A 19,041-nucleotide genomic window follows, 5' to 3' on the forward strand; every position below is an offset into this window, starting at 1 on the left:
ACCTGGGTAATTGGGTGACTTTTCTAGTACAAGTAAGTTGGCTTAAACCATAGCCCGTGATATACATACTTATGATGATGCATACATGAATGATGAATATACAGTTGACGTCCATATACCAGAGAAGAATCTACATACATGAATCTATCATCACTCCATCCATCCACCTTCCAACTGAGCAATACGCGCTTTAAACTGGTCGTTCAGAGGATGACACAATCTGACCATCAGTCTCAAATTGCCAGCACTATCAGAAGAGAAAGAGATTTAGAAATCGGCGAATGGAAGACTCACCTCCAACGAAGTGCTGTCCAGGTTCGTTCGGCGAATCCTGCAGCGACGAGGGAAGCGCAGATAGGTGACAGAGTCTCACTCGAAAGCGTTCGACTAGTCACTAGATCCAGAATTAGTTTGTCCTGTGGTTCAGCATGTACGACACAATGGATTTGGAAAGAAAGTAAAAACTTACCTCATCTTCCGTATAATTCTTCCCCGTGGAACCCCTCTTGCCATTCCCTCTTTTAGTGACCGAAGTCAGATCCGAAGATCCTGCAGCAGCTTCCGAAGAGGAGTGACGGATCAACTGGGTAGGACGCTCGCTCTTTGATCGCTTTCTGGAAAGAGGTTTTGGTGCACTTGACTCTGTCACCAATGGCTTGTTTGTCTTTGCGCGTTTACGGGGAGGAGGGAGAGAGTCAGAGTCGCCCAGAATGCGGATTTGAAGCATAGGCTCTTCTGTAGCTAGAGTCGATAGTGATTGGGTGATAGATTGGTCCGCCAACATCTGATCCACCGACGGTTCTTCAAGGGAGGAAGAAAAGATGGCTCGGGGAATGAAGGGCTGATCAACACTTGTTTGGGAGAATTTCGGTGCTTGTGGTAGCGAGGCAGGTATGACTGATTGTTGTGTTGGTGATTCATCTTCAAGTCTAATGACATTCCCCCGAAACACTGATAAGGGACATGGCGAAGTGCTCCCATCCATGAGGGGTATCGATGGGAAATGAGCACCATCGACCGATCGCCAGCTGGGTCGAGAAACCTTTCTAGGAGTACCATCCAATTGCCACATTGTGCTGATTCTGGGTTCAGGGGCTGGAGCAGAAGATGAGCGACTGATAGGTCTCTCGAGAGCCCATTCTTGGTGTCTAGCATAACGGGTATCGTTCATCCATATATCATCTAGATGGTAGGGTATACTGGGAGGAGTGAGGAGTTTTTCGATTTCGGCGTCTACATCGCTCATCGAGTCGTCCATGTTTTTGAAGTTCAGGTGTGGACTGAGTTCCAAGTCAACCCTCTTTTGGTCAAAGTTTTTGAGAGGAATTTGTCCATTATAGTATTCCATCTCAGAGATGAGACGGTTGGGTTTTGAGCGTGGGGGAGAGATGGGTTGGAAGAAATTTGTAGAGGTTGGTATCTTGTCATTGAAAGAGGTAGTGGAGTAGGATTGGTTTCCCTCATCTACAAAGCCGGCTAAGCGAGCAAAGTCAGGAGTGTTAACTAGCGTCTTCCCGTGACCTTGACTAGACTGTGTATCGAATGTGTCGAGTTTACGTGGAGACGGAGTGGAGTGGCGTTGTGGGAACCTGGGAGGATTAGGACTGGGATACTGGCTATCAACAAGTATCCATCTATCACAGGCGTGATCGAAACTAAGTGTCAAGGTGGACATAAAGTGGGACAGGGGGAATTACTGCCGTCGACAGAGAGAGGTTGCGTCCAGGATGGGGGGTGGACAACAAAGAAGTGCGGCTGACGCGATAAATACACATTGAATAGAACTCAGAAGGAATTGTAGACAAATTGACTTACCAAAGCTCCCAGAGATCTCAAGGCGTTTTTCTTCGGAGTTGTCGAGGAACCTTTTTGGTCCGGTACTGCTCGATCCTGACCATAAATCAAGTGATCCCAACCGGGAACTTGCATCTCTTTCGGTATTCCTAGTTGTCCCACCACGTCGTTGAAAGCCTGTTGACTCTTGATCATCGAATGATTGGTTTGGCCCTCTGATTCATACTCGGGATGAGAGGATAGTCGGGGTTCTAAAAGGTATGATAGCTGGTTGAGTCGTGACACTAGTCGTCAGCTGTCAAATCTTGACAACTGCTTTAGTACCAGCTTGTACCACTGGGAAAAAGGGAAGGTTTGATGGAGGATGAAGCCGGAGTTGTACGTGGTGTCGATAACGAGCTGAGGATATGGTATGGTTGATTTTGGGTAACGAGACGATCGGAGAGAGCTGAGAAAAGGCGAGGGAGAGAGCCGAAAAGGATTGGCTGACGAGGAATGTGACGGGATATGAAAAGAGGTGACTCACTAAATTTCTACTTGACTCCTGTCTAAGGCCTGGTGAGATCTAAAACCTCAGTGTCGAACTCTGATGGTCACTTGGAGAGGAAGAGCTTAAAAGAGATGGAATGTAATGAAGTATGTGTGAGAGAGAAAGAAGGTGGATGGTGGAGGAATGTCCTTTCCTGGAAACGAATTTCCTCGGATTTTGGCGATCAGAGCGGCATGCGGCATTAGCGTCAAACGGGCACGGAAAAGTTACTACTTTTGGGCTTTTGATGTCTGTGCGTTGATGATAAGTATTTGCCTCATGCCTCATCTCGTCACTGACTGTGGAAATTTGTATAAAGAGGCATTTTCCCCCACATGTCTTTCCCACGATCGATCCCTCCGTGCCACACTGCCACACTTCACCACATTCCCGTCATCGACACCTTGTTTGGGTGTAAGAGTTTCTGATAACGAACAAATATGAAAGTGACATGCATGTACGTACAAAAGATGATTGTGAAGATACACAGGGGAAGAGAAAAGTACGAATCATACCCTACTCCCATACCACCATCCCACACTCGCCAATACCCATCCACATACAAAATTCACCCCAGAGTTGCTCAGTATGTTCAGACCGAATCCGATCGGTTTGATGTCCTCCCCTGACCGACGGGTGGAGAGGTCAGTGAGGATCTTATGGTCTTTTTCTGAGAAAAGGGTTTGTTGGAGGGTAGCACCGAGAATACTGTCGAGCTGAAGTGTCAGGAAAACTCTTCTTTCGAACATTCAGTGTGTCCTGTGATACCGCTCAGAAGGTTGGTAGTCTACTTTGGGTGGATTGTCCAAGGTGTCCAGAAATGATGGATGTTTAAGAATTGAATATATTTGAGGCATGAGATTATGGCATTATGATGAGAGATCAGAACACTCACCACACTTCCAGCCAATCCAGCAAGAATACCAAACACGAGCAACTCTGAAGCCCATCCATAGTCATTCCGAGACATAGGATCTTCAATCAATAAATCCACAACCATAGTCAATCCCATGACCAGACCACCCAAAGCCGAGACACCAAGACCGAGAGGAGAAACACCACCGTTGGTCCCTTTTGGGACTGATTGAAGAGTGAGGATATGACGTGGAGGGGAAGAAGAGAGGATGCCTAATTCTGAAGCGAGGGTATCGGCGAGACAGTTGGAGAAGTGTCTGTAAGATCAGCCATCAGCATATGCGAAGAGAGTATATGTGGACGTACCCGAGAGCGAAGAAGATGAGCGACCTGCTGAGTCCGTTGGAGGAGATAGGACCAGTGCGAAAGATCTAAGTGTAAGCTGGATTTACGATACTTTCCCAGCAGCTGAGGAATCCGATATGCGGGTGTTGTCCAAAGGAAAGGTGGTTGGTGTTTATCAGAGGGAGCATTACGCAAGAGCTCAGTACTCTACTATTGAGATGAGATGAGATGAGTGAGTGAGACAACGGAATTAAGGGAAGAAGTGACATGAAAGATGAAAACGTACATTCTGAGACACGTAGAATCTATAAGCCAATGCCGCAAGAAGGGAAGGAAGAGAATTCGAAAGAACTTGTATAGCATCTCTATTCCCTCCTGGTTTCGTAGGATCCGGACCATCTTCAAGTGTCGCTTTATAAGCAGCTTTCACCTATGATTTAGTTTTTTTCCTTTTACTTCTCCTCCCATACCATCATCAATAGACTCGCACGTCATCACCCTCAATCGCTTTTCCTTTGACTACCAATCCCAACATCATCAGTCAACCGGTGTTTCTGACGGCCTTGTTGACTTGTCTTTCTTTGTCTGCAAATAAAGATGTCGTCGTGTCTCACCAGCTCAAAATAAAATACCCTCGTCTCACCGCCTGACATCGAATTGAGTCCATCTCTGAACTGCGTCGCTTTGAAATATCTGATCACTCGAATCTCAACCAACAAGAAAGCAGCAGACCTGCATAGCCAAAGAATATGAGTGAAAACCCACCTTGGTAGCTCTCGAACCTAAGAGATAAAACACTATCATAGTAGTTCCAAACAACTTCAAAGGATTTGCCAAATGTCCATAACCCACTAACAAAGCTGCTATAGCACCTGAAGGTGATAAAGAACCTTTCCGATAACCATGGCCTGCCAGACCGACAGCTATGAGTGCCCCACCGGGATACAAAGTTGACATGGTTCCGACGGCTGTTTTCGGGTCCAGTCTTCAGATGTTTGAAGAGCTATGAAGATTCACACTGGTATCGAATGATAGAATGATGTAGTGTCTTGCTGATTAGGGAGCGAAGTCGGAGGGAGGGTTAAGAAGGAGGGACCAATTCATGTCCCAAATTAGGAGAAAAGAATTCGGTTGATCGGTGGACCGGCCTTCCCCACTTTCCCCACTTTCACCACGTGAGAACGAAACGCCGTATCTCCGAAGAGTGGCAATGGATTCCCCTTACCTTCGTCCCTCTCACACTCAACCCATCTAGCACGCTCAACATTACTCTATCGACCACATCCTCTATACTCTGGTCAGACTTCTAAAAAGATCCAAGGAGATCACATACACACATAGAAAACGTCGGAAAGAGTAGTTAAAATGACAGCAGACTTGGAAAGAGATCCATTTTACCTTCGGTACGTCCACCCCTAACACCTAGAATACAGCTGACGGTCAGATACTAGTCAGCTTTTTTTTTTCCGACCCCGAGATGAAGCTGATGAGATTAGTACAGGTCATCAAGGAATGCATGGACATGAGTTTTTGGAGTTCGAATATTCACATGGTATGTCTCGTTTCGTCTCTGTCACTTCATCATTCCCTTCGGTTCTCCCATTTAGATGAGCGGCTCGGGCGAATTTGAGGTCAAAATTGAGCCGAGTGTAATTTGAAGTTGATTGATTCCTTTTGTAACATGGGGATTTATGGTGGAGAGCTGACAGAAAGGACGGATCAGATATGCCAACAACTCGAATTATAGAAATGATTCTTTGATCCGAAAAGAGAGTGAGTGTGGTATCCTTTTCATTCACACACCCCTGTGGAGGGACGACTCTTTAGATTGTCAGTCGACATTGCATGGCGAACTTGCGAGGTAGTCATTGCCGTCATGCGTATTTCGCATTGCGGATGACGAGCACGGATCATTATTGGAGAGGGACGGTTCACAGAAGTGGAGAGCGATGGAAGGCCGGAGAGACTTTCCAAGTCATAAGGTCACAGGAGACGAGAGAACAAGACAGGGATACAATGAGAGTCGAGAAACACCAAAGGAAACCATAACTGACTCGCAGTGTTCGTCTCACCCGCAGTGGTGGACGAGTTGAAGCGGATCATCCGAGATAGTGAAATAACCAAGTTGGTCTACGCCCTCGACCATCTGTCAAGCTTTAGGCTGACAATTCAGAGAAGACGACGTCTCATGGCCAAAGAAGAATATAGTGGGGAAGCAAGAATTGGAAGTTAGGATTGACAAAGAGCATATTTCTTTCGAGGTGAGTTCATGGTTTTTCCCACATTCATATCTTTCTCGTTCTTTTCAAGCCAAAACAATCTTGATTCGGGCACTCCCCAGATCTCCCACATACCGAATATGATAATATCCCCTCTCCTCATGTCAAGCGAAACCATCGTATCGACCGAACCACAAGCCTTGTACTCAGCTTAACCGAAGGGAACTCCCAAGCTGACATGTAGACGGCGAAAATTGGATCTTTAGCAGATGTCAACGAATCGGCCGATGCGGAAGGTCTTCGAGTGTTTTATTATCTGGTTCAGGATCTCAAAGTGATTTTTTTCCCATTTCTTTCCTTCCTTGTATTCTTGTAAACGGTGTTGATGAGCAGTGTTTCATATTCTCACTCATCACTCTTCATTTCAAAATCAAACCTAGTAAGTTGTTCCTTACCTTATTAAGGAATCGACTGACAATTCTCAGTTCAAACATGATCCCTCTCGAATCTTTGGGCGTCAAGTAGAATGGATGGCTGTTGGTAAGAGGAAAATGAAGATATGCATGTATACTTTTCAATCTTGTCATGTTCGATGTTCTTTTGGAATCAATCAATGATCTGTGTACTTGTACTCGTATTCGTTTTCTACACATCTTTGTATGATCCGCGATGAAATGTCAAAGGGAGATTTGAAAAAAGTTGAGAAACCTTCCTAATTAACTTTAACCAGATCGGGATGATTCTGCTCTTTCATCCTTCCACCTTTTCATCTTTCTTTGTACATACCTCATGTCTCTTCCACGTAATATGAATCTTCCGTTCTTCAAGATCCGATCTACTCCCTATGGGTATATCCGAAATCATTCGACTCAATCACGATTTCGTCCTTCTTACATTTACCTGAAATCTATCTCACCGATCCCTCCAGGCCCGAATACCTGCTCTATTCAAAGTCATCTTTCCTCGTCCACTCCTAGTGCTAGCTCTACCTCTCTCACCCCTGATTCTAGCTCTTCCACCTCTGATTCCATTGCATCCACCTCCTCCCATTCACACACCCCGATCTCGGTAACGACCCAATTTACCGACTCATCGATCTTCCCCTCTTCTCAATCTTCATACTCATCGACCTCTTCTTCATCTCAATCCTTCCACTCATCGACTCAGCCTTCTCACTCATCGACTCAGACTTCTCACTCATCAATCCCGAACGCCGAGACAGCAGGGAAAGATCAATGGGAACAATGGAAAGCTACTCATACCCGACCGGATCTGACGGAAGAACAACAAGAATTGATAAGTAAGATCATCAGGGTAGACCAGGCTGGTGAATTGGGAGCGAATTGGATATACAGAGGTCAGAAATGGGCTAGTTTGATGAGAGGGGATTTGAAGACTGCTAAAGATGTTGAAGTGGGTTTCATTTCGTTTCGAGCCCATATTTCCATCATATCCATGTACACATTATTTATCACTTCCAATAATCATGATCTTGAAGACGTCTTGTGGACTTGTCATTCTTGTTCTTTTGTGTGATTTTCTATCCGTTTGTCCGCCTTGTCCGTCTTATCCTGATTGCCGATCGAACTTGTCCCTTCGCCTCAACACATATTCGATAGGTCCATTTCATCTTTCCAATTTGACCACTTCGAAACATACATCAAGAAGGTGTATCCAACAAATTATCACAAACCCTTCTGATCAAATGGAGATCTCAACCAACATCATCTCGTACAATGGTAGCCATAAGAGAGAATGATGACATTGAGATATTATCATATTAACCTTTATAAACAAGCTGAACACACAAAGAAGTGGATGTTGACATATTTAGGAAATGTGGGAAAACGAAAAACATCATCTTCATATAACTCATTTACTTCAAAAACAACATCATATCCGTCCTACACTTCTTTACCCTGTATGGCAAGGGTTAGCTTTTTTCTTAGGTGCAAGTACAGGTTTAGCAGGAAGAGAAGCTGCTATGGCATGTACGGAAGCTGTTGAGACTGTCATTGGTGAACATTATGATGAGTGAGTGGTTGTTCTTTTCTTTTCTCTGTTACCTTCCTTTTTTTTTTAATTCTCTCAATCCTGTTCGTTATCTAAGCTTTACCGTCTATTCCTATTTTGGGACAGATCTTTTGTCTTATACACCTTTCCAATCACATTGGACCTTTCATTTGTCTATACTATGTGTCATATGTCCGTATTCTATCTAACAAGATTTCTCTTCCTCGCTCCGCTTCTCATTCTTCAATGGGACGAGTGTCAGTATCATCACATACTTGAGCCTGACGAAAATCATCAAACACTCTCTGGTCAAATCTGTGAAGAACCAAAAACAAGTGTGAAACGTGTTGACATGACCATAGTCAATTAAAAGCATTACAACCACTCATCTCTCCTTCTCCTTCATCATCTCTATCAAACTCCACACCCGACTATCATACATCTTCACAATCCATGATCGATTCGTCATCCCTTCCAGTCAAACCCCATCCTTCACTCCCGTTATTAGCCAATATCATCCGAGAATTCAGAGATGACGAATTAGAACATCTTGATATTGCGGTAGAAGGAGGAGCTCAGAAAGCTCCTGGACACGCTTTCTTAAGTGCCGTAGTGGGATTAGCATGTAAAGTCGCTATTAAAGTATGTGAGAGGGTTTGAGCTTTTGTACAGTATTTGAATTTGTATTCATGTTTTCGTTTCTTTTCTTGTCAAGATTAATCACATAGAGTCTGAGAGGTGAAGGATGATGTGATATGCTTTTAAGTTACAATTGGATTATGCACTTCTCTTGTTTGTATCCCGTCCTTCTCATTCCATTCACTGGTACATGGTACAGAACATAAGTCGAGTCAATCATAATGACTCAATTTTGGTGGAAATCACTCAAGGTTGAGGCTGGTGAAAACGCCCTCACTCGGAGCATGGAGCATCCGGTTTACCGATCGAGCACAATGTAAGAGAAACACCCAGATCATGCATCTGATACATCTAGCATACATCAATCCCCTGACTCTCCTTCCCGATGGTTTTTTTTTAGATGGCTCTGAAAGAGCTGAGATATTGAAAGATATGAAACATGTATCAGACGGTAGTATCCGTTCGAGACTTCTTAGCTCCTCTAGCGGGTGAACTGTCCCTAGAGGGCATATGCTGAGAATCAGTCGTCGTCCAGCTGTCAAAGCATACGGGGATGAAGAACATTTAGAGACGGAATGGTGTGTAAGTGGATATGTTTAAGGATTTTCTTCCAGTAACCCTCGGGAAATCGAAGAAATGAAGGATAGCTGGCTAGCTTGGATGGCAAGGGAAATGAAGGACTGAGCGAGGTGAGGTGAGAGAGTAATGAATCGATAAAAAAATCGAATGAAGACTCACCTTTTCTAACAATCTGTCCAGGACGGCCGATTGACCAACTTGCAGATCTCCCGATTGGATACCAGTGTGGTAAATACGTAAGATCATATCGACATCTTCCATAGATTGAGTTCGAACATCTGCCAATTCCTTGATTTTGGCAGTAGCGTCTTTGATCTGGTACGTCAGCCCAGTGATCTTACATGATCATGATTCGGATGACACTTTCTCAAGGCTGTTACTAGTAAATTCCCTTGTCGAAAGAGCTTGCGTTCGAGTTTGCTAAAGGTTGTCGCGCGATGAACTGTAGTGCGAGGATGACCTTGATGTGAGGATGGGGAAGGGATCTCAAGGATGTTGTGCAAGACGAAGACGGATGAGGGACTAACCTGATCATCCGTCAATTGTAAATTGAGTTGCTCAACACGAGACTTGACGGCATTCCAGCCTGTCAAACGATGTCCAATGGAGACATAACGTGTCATACCGAAATCAGCGGGGTTGAGAATCTCGTATGTTGATGGATTGGCTAGGATAGCTTTGGCGTGGATGCCTGCCTTGTGGGTGAAAGCGCAGAACCCGGTGATGTAGTTGTTACTGAGTGTCAACACAAACTCGTGCTCGAGGTCACCATGAGAACTGTCGAGGAGCTGAAAGAGTCGGGGGTACAGATGTGTCATCATAGGTCAGAGTGATAGGGCGGAACCAGTATCGAGTATGGGCATGAGAGTATAAGAAGGATCAGAAGAGAGGATACGAATGACCCACAATGGCACTTGAATCTCGACAGCCTCTGCGACAAGATTCTCAATCTCACGAAGCATATGAAGGTTATACTTGCTCTTAACGTATTCAGGATCGGCAACCATCATACGGGCGATCAAACCTCCAAGAGGGGTGATACCATTTCTTTCCCCGATACCAAGCTTGACGTCAGTACGTATACTCTCACTGGTGTATCAACTTACCACCGAAGTGTCAACATGGGTAGCACCGGCTTCAAGAGCGGCGTAGGCATTGGCAATTGCTGTTTGTGAGTTCCAAAGCTTTACATTACCCTACATGCAAAATTACCCAGCCATGTAATTTTGGTCTACACGTCTACGAATTAAGTGAGATAGGGGATAGGAGTTGAGAAAAGGAGCAGGGGATTATCATATGAAGAGGGGAGAACTTCACTCACCACATCCAGTATCATTATGGAAGTGCGTCTCGATATCACAACTGACCACACCTCTCAAAGTTCGAACCAGGTCGTAAACTTGTCTTGGATCGGCGCATCCTACAGTGTCCGCAACACCGACTCTGTTCACCCCGATCTTGTCGACCGTACGGTAGATAGACAATAGGTCGACGAGTTCAGATCGGAAAGAATCCTCTGAGGAAAAACGGATTTCGATACCTTTGGACTTTACGAATTGAATGACTTCGATGGCGCTGGATAAAAGTCAGCCTCATTGAAACCAGATACTGACTGGCCTGAAGTAGTGACAAAGTTGAACAGAAAGTCTACAAAGTCCTTCCTTGAGAGATGGAAGAATCCTTCGCGAGATACACAAACAGTGTAGCAGGGGGAATGGATTTACGCGAGGACTATAGTGAGATAGCAGAGAGGGACATCCTGAGTGATAGTTGGTAGACGTACGTCTTAGTAATCCATGTCATATCCTTTCCATGGGAATGTTCTCTCAAGAACGATGAAGTCCCAATAACTACATCCACACCGTCCACCCCTGTATATCAGCATTGTCAATCATATCAATCATACTCTTCACTGACCAGTCTCCACAGCAAGTCTAGCATCATCCATGTGACACCGAATATGAGTCAATATTTTAGTTCTCTTGAGACCTAACTTGCAGATTGCTTCACAGTGTGCACGCGATTCGGGAGATGCGGCCGGGGAAGTAAGTTCGATGTATTCTACTCCAAATTCGTCCAGCCTGTGTGTTAGCGTGTAACAATTTTCCCACCAATATCTCTCCTGCTACAGATACAGATGAACCGGAGATATCATGATGACTCTCTTTTGGAACATCATAGAATGCGATGGTATTGAATGAAAGGGTAGGTATACAGGTTGTACTTGGGGAGGTACAAGGGAAACAGAGGACAAGGTGGGAAAAGACTTACATCCTTGCAATTTTGATCTTGGTCTCAAGTGTGAAGAAAGCATTAGCGAATTGTTCTCCTTCTACGAATATCAGTTTGAGTGTCAAGGATCAGTCGTTACTGACCTCTTAATGTACTCTCAATGATCTGCATTGTCAGCGTTTTCTCTATTGTAACAAAGAAGCGCAAATAACAATCCACCAGATGACCAAATGGTCAAGATCAATAATCCATCATACCGTCCACCCATTCCATCAGACATCATTCTTCTCCCACAGTCATTATACTCCCCACACACATCGCACCCTGTCTTTATCCCCGGAAACACTCAATTTACTATCTAAACATACCCAGGTCGAGACCCAAGGAAATATGATTGTACAATTAACAAACCGTCAAGTTCATAATAAACAAAGATGAGTTGAAGAGAAGAAATGCTCTGACTGACCTTCCAATTACTGGTATTACTCAGAAAATCCGAAGCACGACCATACGCTCCCTTATGTTTCCCACTAGGAGGAGCGGAATGTCCATTGGTCCCATTGGTTCCGTTGACACCGTTTGTCCCATTTGTACGTTCGTTCAGCGAAGGAGGAAGAGCAGGAGCGTCAGTGACGATAGGTACCATTTCTTCTGTTCCGTTGGTAACGGCTGCGTCTGAATCTGGAGGTGGGCACATGTTGAGTTCTTCTTGGAGCTTATATATCCTTTGATGAATGATTTTATTCGAGTGGAGTTTCGGGTAATGTTTTTTTTGTAAATGTATCAAGTACTCGTTTTTGAGTCGTTTGTCGCGAGTCGTTGTGAAAAAAAAAGAGAGGATCTTTCGTGGGAATGGTAGGCGCGCCATTATCCAAGCCTCTGAAAGAGAGTAAAGATAGGCACGCCGGAATCATCTCCGATCGTCTCCCTCGAACTGTTGTATTGAACACCGGCTGCATGGTTGCATGTTACATATACTGAGTAAAAAGCGTTGACTTGTAATGTCGGGCTTATAGCTTTTGGTAACTCAAACATCAAGGCAGCAAAACGATTCAAGTCCAATTTTCACCTCCTTCTCCTCAAAACAGGTTCACCATAAGTCCTAGGTCTAGCACCCGCCTGCCAAATGGTAGGTGTCATATGTACGAAATGAACTTCCCAATCACCTTCACCATAAGATCTTCTTTCTTCTTCTCTCATAGTTCTCCTTCTTTCCCTTCTTCTAGCTCTAGCACGTTCCCTACTTCTTAATTCCCTTTCTCTTCTAGGTAAATACATATCTCTTCTTTTAGCTTCATTCTCTTCACCCCAACCACTCTCACTTTCTTCTTCATCACTCGTCGCGCTAGAATAATCAGAAGCACGACTAATACCTCTAGAAGATAAAGGTTCGATAGGTGGTGGAATAACCCTTTGACCATTTTGAGCGGCATATACTCGGATACCACGAGGAGCGAAGAATGCTACTGCCCAAGAAGCTAAGAGAGAATGAACCCCATCGGTCAAGACGGGTCGAGGACCACGTCCTAAGGCGTTACGATTTCTACCTGCCCAATCGTGTTGTGCCGAATGAAGAGCTTCTTGAGAGAGATCGGTTATGAATCGAGTCCTGGAAAAGTCAGTCAACTATTCAAGCACTTTGTCACTACGTCAAATTGATTTAGAGTCAATCAAAACTCACCAGACATGATACAAAAAGATGAGAAGACGGAAAGCAAAAGAAGGGAGGAGGCAACAGAGGAAGAGAGAGGACAGAAGGAACAGAAGGGGAAAAGAAAACTCACCAATCCTCTTCTGAAACATCATGACTAACAAGTTGTCTAGGAGTGTGTAATTCCCAAGCTCTGTTCAACTTTTGGGCAGGTAAAGAAAAAGCTTCGAAAGGATCGTATCGATAATAACTATCTGCTTGTGCCGGAGGTCGATCGAAACATGGTGGCCTAGAAATGCATCAACTTTAATTCTTTTTACTTACGACTTCTTCTTCCCTTCCCTCAAAACATATCCATCAAATTCAATTCATTTCCACACCCTTTACCCCACTCTCCAAGTGAAGACGATTCTCGAAACCCTCCTCATACCGATTAGTCAAGCCGCCAAATTATTTCCGAAGAAGAAGGTATGATCGTGGGCGAGGATTAATGGAGGAAATCATGGTTTCTGAGGATTCCAAATAGGTTCAGAAGGATAATAAGTCCTCCATCCTTTATATGGACCTTGTTCTCCAATCTTTGGAATGAGTCTATTAGGTGTTATGGTTTGAATTCAAGATATATTGGCGGCTTGACTAGGAACTACCAATCTATCTAATCTCCCTATCCCTCCTCTCACACTTCTGATCGAATCCATTTTCTCTAATTGGAGAGCTTTGGCACGTGCTATTGCCGGTGCTATTGTTTTATCTGATCCAATGGAAATGGTATCACTAGAAGGGGGGTTGAACGTCTTTGTGGAAATGATGTTTTGTGAATGATGGGAAGGTTGGATTGAAGAATGATGATGAGATTTAGTCGCAGGTTGACGATACCAAACACCATGATAAACCCACTGTTCTGGTCTCCCCGTTGTCCCACTTGTTCCAGTCCCAGTTGGGGTGGATTGGGTGGTTTGAGTTGTAGTAAGTGGCATATCCCTCGTACCAGGTTGTTGAAAACCCATTCCTCCTGATGCTGCTTGACCTGGAGGCATAGGACCTCCAGGTGGACCAGCAGGTCCGGGAGGTCCGACAGGTGGTTGTTGTGGTACTCCGGGAACTATAGGACGACCCCAGCCGTCCCAACCTGTAAGTGAGCGAGGTTCGTGTTGGTCATCATTACTTATTCCAACAGTCGTTGATGACATCGACCGGTGTTTAAACGACAGCGAAGGAGTCGACGGCTGGGGGATGGCCAGAGAGACAGAAAGGAAGTGCACAGGAGGGAGGGAGTAGTGATAATTGAGAGAGAAAGAGAATTTTGTAACAGAAAAACTCACCTTCAGGTAATTCCGGTGGTACTTTTCACAATCAGTTTACTCTTTCCACTCCATACCGAACAACTCACTCATTCGTCCACTGAGAATCAGTATTTATTCTCACATGAAACAACAACGACATTGAACAAAAACTCACTAAGCATCAAATCCTTCTTGTCCTGGTCTGGCGATGAAGGGTAATCCGAATGGCATCGGAGGAAGTGTGGAAGGATCAGGAGGTCGGTATGGTTGACTGTGAGTTAGTCGGGTGAATCTTTGTGTGTTTCGTCATTTTTGTCTTTTTAATCTTGTTGGCTGATCATCCTACCACTCTTTGGTACGTTGTAGTCCTGGTTGATACGTGCGCGGAAAGGTCCCCATTCCGGCAGTCATAGTGGGGAGGTACGGGATAGTGTGAACGTGGTTCAGCTGTGCTGGGATGGACCACTAGGTGTGAAGGGAGAGCGAAGGGAGGAGGAAGAGGAGATAGGGAGCGGGAGTCAAGAGAGAGGAAAGAACCCATTTAGCTCACCTCGAACCGACACCTCCTGGACCTGCGAAATCTGCAAAGAAATATCAATTCATATCCTTAATGGTTTTTTTTCTCAACATCGTGTCTTTTTCTCTTTTCCCTCTAATCACATTGCCACTTCCCATCTTTCCTTCTTCCTTCTACACTATTATTCACATTCGAATCCGATCTCCATTCGTCACAGAATATAAACACCATCTTTCTTCCCAACATCTGACATCCGATAGTTTCCACCTGATAAAGAACAAAATGAATAGTGTGAAATCATCCTTGCCCCCTCCCGACACCCCACGAAGCACAAAGTGGATCTGCCTACGTGACAAAAAGCAACCCAGAGGATCATTGATTAGGATAAGGATAAACCTGCGAACCTCTACCCAACATATCCCTTCCAAATCTCCCAGGAAGAGAATTATAATATCCCATCCCAGGCATACCGGGCATGACACCAGGTATAGGTGCACCCATTGGCATTCCCATACCTGGCATTGCACCCATACCCATCATTGGCATTCCCATCATGCCCATACCCATACCCATACCTGGGTACATACCCATCATGGGTGGACCGAACATTGGAGGTCGGGATGCTACTGTGGGTGGCGGACGAGGGAATAGAGCGGGTTGAACGGGTGGATAAGATTGTCTGTGAGTCAGTATATCATATTCTGAGGCATGTGGAGGGACGAATTTCACAATTCTGTAATCTAGAAACGAGTTCGGCCGAGTCGAGTTTCGATCCAAGTGAAATATGAGAAAACAAGTGAAAGTCAAATGATGGAACGAAGAAAGAAGAAGAGACAAGAGAATGAAAGATGATGATGTAGCTTTGGAGAAAACGTGTAGAAAGTGGAGTTATTTGAACAAAGGAGTGCAGGAACAAGGTTGAAAGTGGAAAGAAAAGTGAGGACATGCCGCAATTGGCAAGAGGGCGGGAAAGAGAAAGGACCCTTCCCTCCCTTTTGTCATTGGACCTCCTTTGGATGTGATTCCATCATGATCAAGGTCGGCTACGTATTGCTCGACATCTCACACGACGCCCGCTCTTAGGGGAGAGTGGGATGAGAAGAGTATTCTGAGGAGAGAGAGATGGGAGGTAGGTAGAAGCGACATTTGACAGAGGATGTTTGATAGAAGTGAATACAAACAAAACTCACGCATTCACTTGCCCTTGGGAACCAGGTGGATACGCCCCTTTCCATTTGTTGGCGTATCTTTCCCTCGCGGCATTTTCTATTTCTGTAGGTGCGGGTGGGTATGCGTATCTAGTTGTCAGTATGCTTTATCCCTCACACGTTCACTCCAGGTTTTCTGCACACTCAAGCTATCCTCATGCCTCAAAAATAACTTTCTCATGACATGCTGCTCAAATTCCTTGACTCACGAACACACGGACCCACCAGCTCACCAGCTCAAGTTTCGCTGTTACTCGGGATATTAGAAGGCATGATGTTGAAGATGAAGACGTCCAAAACTCACCTCTCTGACCGTGGTGGCGGAAGCGCATCCCCTAAGGGAATATACGGTTCCCCACCTCCATCCCAATCCCTATCCCTGTCTTTCTTTTCCTTTTTTCCCTTCTTCCGATCTCTATCTTTCTCCTTAGTATCCCTTGGGATCAAATCTTTACCCAACAAACCTAAAGCATCACCGCTGTCCACCCCATCCAATTGTTCCACCCTATGTACACCCGTATGATCCCTCAGCGTGGCGTGAAGATGTTCATGACCTGCCGCATCGACTTCCAAATCGGCAGAGAGGGATGCTATGGTCTGCGGAGCAGGGGTAGGTTTGAGAATGGAATGTAGGGGCTGTCCGACGGTACTTTTCTCTGTTAGGGCCGGCTGGAAGGGTGAAGTAGACCTAGATATCTTGGGTTTGGCAGTGAGGTATTTTCTCGTACTTGGCGGTGTTTGACGTATGAGAGCTGTGTAGTCGACTGCAAGTCAGCAGAGGAATTCAATGACATACTGATCTGCAAACCTGCCCCCCGAGAAATCTTACGCAGCCCTTCCTCATGTTTTCAGGTCGCGGGAGGACGTGATAGCAATAATCTATTGGAATCGCGTGATGGATTACCGATAGGAGGGTGGTTCGAAGAGTAAATGAAGGAGAAATGGAAAAGCTTGCGACTCACTATAAGGTATAGGCCTAATACCAGCTTTCAACCCGGGTTCCTGTACTTCCACCCCAGCCAACTTGTCCGACAACGCCTTTGACGTGGCAGGTCCAACAGGAGAACTAAAAGTCCTCGAATCCAACTCCCTCGCTTTCACAGGAAATGAAATTTCCTCCTCTATAACTCTCTCCAAAACCGGACTGACAGACTTTCGCGATTGCTCATACTGTCCAATGGTCGGTGCTTGTCTCGATTGTTCATAAGCCCCAGGGACATTCTCCACGATATTATGTCCCGCTGGGAAAGAAGGTTCTTCAGGTGAAGCACGACGATAAGTGGTGGTTGTGGTGACTACCTTGGTTTCGACTAATTCTCCAGGAAGTTCTTCAGGATCCGGTTTGGGAGTAGGGGTGGATTTGAACGGGTTGAAACGCATTTTAGTCTGTGCGGGACTGAGAGGGACGGCACGGACTTGAGGTGTGGGAATAGCGTGAACTTGAGGTTGAGTGGGGATGACGGTTGGAGCTGGTATTTCTGTCACGAGAGGAGCAGGTGGTGAAGGAGTAGGAGCAGAAACAGGCGCTGGAGCCGGTGCTGGGGCTGGGATACCTGGTATATTTACGTTCACAACAACTTCTGGTCGATGATTGTTTGTAGGAGAGGCTGCGGGAGGCGAAGGAACTGGTGCTGGAGGTGCAGTTGGAGCCAAGCTAGGTGCCCTAACACTTGGTGCTCGTATGCTGGGTGCTCTAACACTTGGTGCTCTGACAGTGGGTGCTTGAACAGTGGGTGCTTGAACAGTGGGTGCTTGAACAGTGGGTGCTTGAACAGTGGGTGCTCGAATAGTGGGTGCTCGAATAGTCTCGACGATGGTTTCCTCAACAACCTGTAAAGGTTCTGTAGGAGCGATCGTAGGAGGTGGAGGTGGAGGAGTAGGTTCTTCAATCACAGTAGGTGGACGAGGAGGAGCTTTTATTTTTTCATGTATTTCCCTAGTTTCAGTAGTCACAACTTCTTTCACAGTTCTACCCGTTGCTGTCCCACCTGAATGATGAGATCCAGCGTAATGAGAATGATGATGATGATGTTCGTGATCGTGATGTAAATTAACAGATGTCATCGAGCCTGTTGGTGAAGCTGGTCGAGAGAGATTCTTGGGAAGAGGACGAGAGATGGAACGAGTACTATTCGGAAGAGGGACGTTGGCGGTTCTTGTGGTTGCCGGTAAGGGAACAACCTGAGTTCGTGTGGTAGGAGGAAGAGGTAATGCTATTGTTCGAGTGGTAGGTGGAAGAGGTATTGCTGCTGGTTTTGTAGAAAGAGGAAGTGGGATATTTGTTGTACGTGTTGTAGGTGGTAATTCAACTTTGTGAGATTTGGTAGAAGGAGGAAGTTGAACAATCTTTGATTTCGTAGTTCCAGGAAGTTGAACAGTAACAGTTATAGTTTCTGGAAGTTGAACGTTATTCACTTTTGTAGTTCCAGGAAGAGGTACAGAAGTAGATTTATGAGTTGGTGGTAATGTAGGATGTAAAGATCGTGTGCTAGGAGGAGGAGGAGGAATTAGAGATTGAGGTCTAGAGTTTATAGTTGGTGGTCTTGATCCAGAATTAGCGATTACTTGTTCTCCAAGATCTCTAATTGTATTTATTCCTGGGGGTTCTAGATTAGAAGGGTTTTGGGTAGAAGTATCAGGAGGAGCTGTAACGTTGACGATAACAGTAGCTTGTTGATCATCTTCATCTTCAACTACTTCCACTTGAGTTTTCTTGTTCTTATTTTTTTTCTTACCCATATCGGATCGTAGGTACCTTAGAAAGTATTCCTTGGACCTAGTTGACAGGTATCCTTCGATACAAACTTAAAACCTCAAGATCCGTCGGTGTAATTTGGAGTAAGTTAAAGTCCTTGGAGGGCTTGAATGAAAGTCGTAAGCGTCTTGATTGGATTGGTGAAAGCGAATCGAGGTGTTCAAAGACTTTGGGCGTCACCTTTGGTAAAAGGTAGAGTATGTAACTGTATATCAGCCGTGGTCGAAAGGGTGTGTAGGAAGTAAAGGATACTTTGGGAGAAGTGAGATGAGAAGGATGTGGAGGACCAGATGATAAATTCGAGAGTGAGATAAGAGCGAGGAAGAGATTAAGAAGAAAACGGTCAGAGCCTCATGGTTTCGTCCAGCCGAGGGGATCACTGCCCAGTGTCCACTATGTATTGCTTTGATCATATCATCGCC

The 19,041-nt window shown here is 45.2% G+C and overlaps 6 protein-coding genes across 6 annotated transcripts; 2 read left to right on the forward strand and 4 right to left on the reverse strand.

Annotated features, from left to right (window-relative positions):
* Positions 1–61: 61 nt before the first annotated feature.
* TREMEDRAFT_71904 (uncharacterized protein) lies at positions 62–889 on the reverse strand. The gene is made up of 3 exons (XM_007005524.1): positions 470–889; positions 295–416; positions 62–220 (listed from the first exon to the last, which is right to left on the reverse strand). The coding sequence occupies exons 1-3, from the start codon at positions 782–784 to the stop codon at positions 151–153; spliced, it is 507 nt and encodes a 168-aa protein (XP_007005586.1). The 5' UTR covers positions 785–889; the 3' UTR covers positions 62–150.
* A 1,863-nt stretch (positions 890–2,752) lies between these two features.
* Positions 2,753–4,520, reverse strand: TREMEDRAFT_44556 (uncharacterized protein). The gene is made up of 5 exons (XM_007005308.1): positions 4,289–4,520; positions 3,810–3,953; positions 3,545–3,609; positions 3,219–3,495; positions 2,753–3,039 (listed from the first exon to the last, which is right to left on the reverse strand). Exons 1-5 carry the CDS (start codon positions 4,478–4,480, stop codon positions 2,833–2,835), a joined length of 885 nt encoding a protein of 294 aa, XP_007005370.1. The 5' UTR covers positions 4,481–4,520; the 3' UTR covers positions 2,753–2,832.
* A 368-nt stretch (positions 4,521–4,888) lies between these two features.
* On the forward strand, positions 4,889–6,267 carry TREMEDRAFT_31776 (uncharacterized protein; the record flags this gene model as incomplete). Its single annotated transcript, XM_007005229.1, has 7 exons — positions 4,889–4,926; positions 5,020–5,075; positions 5,237–5,296; positions 5,584–5,647; positions 5,697–5,784; positions 5,987–6,076; positions 6,136–6,267. 7 exons carry the CDS (start codon positions 4,889–4,891, stop codon positions 6,265–6,267), a joined length of 528 nt encoding a protein of 175 aa, XP_007005291.1.
* Positions 6,268–6,996: 729 nt separating this feature from the next.
* On the forward strand, positions 6,997–8,415 carry TREMEDRAFT_17977 (uncharacterized protein; the record flags this gene model as incomplete). The annotated part of the gene is made up of 3 exons (XM_007005200.2): positions 6,997–7,155; positions 7,577–7,776; positions 8,118–8,415. Coding segments are annotated over 3 exons (657 nt in total), but the record flags the coding sequence as incomplete, so codon positions are not given.
* Positions 8,416–8,712: 297 nt separating this feature from the next.
* TREMEDRAFT_44559 (uncharacterized protein) lies at positions 8,713–12,017 on the reverse strand. Its single transcript, XM_007005309.1, has 11 exons — positions 11,668–12,017; positions 11,349–11,366; positions 11,245–11,305; positions 10,891–11,054; positions 10,757–10,844; positions 10,295–10,548; positions 10,080–10,138; positions 9,880–10,037; positions 9,501–9,708; positions 9,133–9,288; positions 8,713–8,907 (listed from the first exon to the last, which is right to left on the reverse strand). The coding sequence occupies exons 1-11, from the start codon at positions 11,900–11,902 to the stop codon at positions 8,839–8,841; spliced, it is 1,470 nt and encodes a 489-aa protein (XP_007005371.1). The 5' UTR covers positions 11,903–12,017; the 3' UTR covers positions 8,713–8,838.
* Positions 12,018–12,270: 253 nt separating this feature from the next.
* TREMEDRAFT_63211 (uncharacterized protein) lies at positions 12,271–13,008 on the reverse strand (the record flags this gene model as incomplete). Its single annotated transcript, XM_007005402.1, has 2 exons — positions 12,271–12,814; positions 12,887–13,008. The coding sequence occupies 2 exons, from the start codon at positions 13,006–13,008 to the stop codon at positions 12,271–12,273; spliced, it is 666 nt and encodes a 221-aa protein (XP_007005464.1).
* Between the last annotated feature and the right edge of the window lie 6,033 nt (positions 13,009–19,041).

The sequence above is a fragment of the Tremella mesenterica genome (genome assembly GCF_000271645.1).
Source record: "Tremella mesenterica DSM 1558 unplaced genomic scaffold TREMEscaffold_7, whole genome shotgun sequence".
Classification (NCBI taxonomy): Eukaryota; Fungi; Basidiomycota; class Tremellomycetes; order Tremellales; family Tremellaceae; genus Tremella; species Tremella mesenterica.